The 1,731-nt window shown below is 46.2% G+C and overlaps 2 protein-coding genes across 2 annotated transcripts in view; one reads left to right on the top strand and one right to left on the bottom strand.

Moving 5' to 3' along the window:
• Nucleotides 1-119, bottom strand: part of T265_03872 (hypothetical protein) — a gene marked incomplete at both ends in the record, with an annotated part of 7,613 nt that extends 7,494 nt beyond the window's left edge. Inside the window, one exon of the mRNA XM_009168464.1 lies at nucleotides 86-119. Coding sequence (XP_009166728.1) covers nucleotides 86-119 — 34 coding nt within the window. The remainder of the gene's footprint in view (nucleotides 1-85) is intronic.
• Nucleotides 1-362, top strand: part of T265_03873 (hypothetical protein) — a gene marked incomplete at both ends in the record, with an annotated part of 7,747 nt that extends 7,385 nt beyond the window's left edge. The window contains one exon of the mRNA XM_009168465.1: nucleotides 223-362. Within this exon, the coding sequence (XP_009166729.1) occupies nucleotides 223-362 (140 nt within the window). The remainder of the gene's footprint in view (nucleotides 1-222) is intronic.
• Between the last annotated feature and the right edge of the window lie 1,369 nt (nucleotides 363-1,731).

The raw sequence follows: 1,731 nt of genomic DNA, 5'->3' as shown, positions 1-1,731 counted from the left end.
TCCTGTCTACGTCAGCTCATATGTGCCTGTTCAAACACTGTCGGGGTGAATGTCATGATTTTTGTGTGCTTATTCTTATACTTACCATATATACTCGTACTGAACTTTTGTATGTACATTTCAGCTCATGTGCGCTTGTTCTTAGACAAGTAAAACGTTGCTTATCCTCGAAAACCTGGACTCTGTTCTAACTCGTTCTCGGACACTTTCTAAACGTCTCAGTCACTCGAAGGAAGCACGAGGGCTGGGATACTGCTGGGTCGCCCAAGTCTAGACAAGGGAAGTCGAGAGGCAGAGGTCGGGTTCGAACCACGGACCTTCCAGTCAGTAAATTAATGCTCCAACGACTTGAGTCATCATGATAACATTTACTGTAAGCGTCAACCATGATAAGATAATGCTGATTGTTTAATTGGTCCAGTAAAATCAACTTGTAGACGCGACCAAGGGTTAATTGGTGCAAGCCAAGAAGATAACTCAGTCTTTCGCGGTGGTTTCTGCAGAACAGACATTTGGAACAGGATTTCACATGTTCTAGTTGTTTGTCCATACTCGGCTAGTATACATAACAGTGCGCCAACGCGGTTGATCCTTGAGTGTCCGGAAGGAAGCCGTTTTAGTACTCGCGCTTGCAGTTTGGTTGGTATTATAACACATTCACCAAAGGGAAGGCAACCATCGCCTTCAGAGAGGGAATATCGTCTGTGGAATAATGACTGAATGTCTCGTGTCACTGACGACGACCAGCGTGTTCGGTGATGGTGTAATACTTGTTGGAGCAAGGGGCAACATCTGGTTTCGTCCCGGACCATTGTTAAAGTAACTGAAAGGGCTCGAATGGATGCAGCGGGTACGGTTCGAATTTCCGACTCGGCAGAAATGGATGCCACGACCGTATCTTCTGCCGGCTGTCGTTCTGAGTCCATCAGTCTTGATAAGGCGTCTGCCTGGCCAATAGTATCTGTGAGCTGGTATTTGGTTGAAAAATCATAGCCAGGGAGGATGGTCGTCCAGCGCTGGAGACCATTTGCCGTGTATACCGGAACGCCTTTCTTCGAGCCGAAAATGAAAACAAGCGGCTTGTGACTGGTGAGAAGTGTGAAATGGCGACCGTAAGTTATTTCGTGGAATTTCTTGACCGCAAGTACGATTGTAAGTGCTTCTTTTTCTATTTGATTGTCACTGCATTCAGCTGGTGTAAATCTGCCGGCTTTCTGAGTCCATCAGTCTTGATAAGGCGTCTGCCTGGCCAATAGTATCTGTGAGCTGGTATTTGGTTGAAAAATCATAGCCAGGGAGGATGGTCGTCCAGCGCTGGAGACCATTTGCCGTGTATACCGGAACGCCTTTCTTCGAGCCGAAAATGAAAACAAGCGGCTTGTGACTGGTGAGAAGTGTGAAATGGCGACCGTAAGTTATTTCGTGGAATTTCTTGACCGCAAGTACGATTGTAAGTGCTTCTTTTTCTATTTGATTGTCACTGCATTCAGCTGGTGTAAAGATCGGGCTGCATAGGCGATGGTTTTTTCACATCAATCAAGAAATCTGTGGCAAATGACTACTCCAATTCCACGGTTGGATGCATCTGATGCTAGAGTGATATCCATAGAAGGGTTGTAATGTGTAGGCAGCAGGTCTGATGATAAGTGACTTAACTGTATCGAAAGCTTATTGACAGTGAGGTGGCCAGATCCAGGGAGCATCCTGTTTTACGAGGAGACCGCGAACATA

The sequence above is a fragment of the Opisthorchis viverrini genome (genome assembly GCF_000715545.1).
Source record: "Opisthorchis viverrini unplaced genomic scaffold opera_v5_59, whole genome shotgun sequence".
Taxonomy (NCBI): Eukaryota; Metazoa; Platyhelminthes; class Trematoda; order Opisthorchiida; family Opisthorchiidae; genus Opisthorchis; species Opisthorchis viverrini.
Note: the sequence above shows the minus strand (reverse complement) of the source record. Positions and strands in the feature narration are given on the sequence as shown.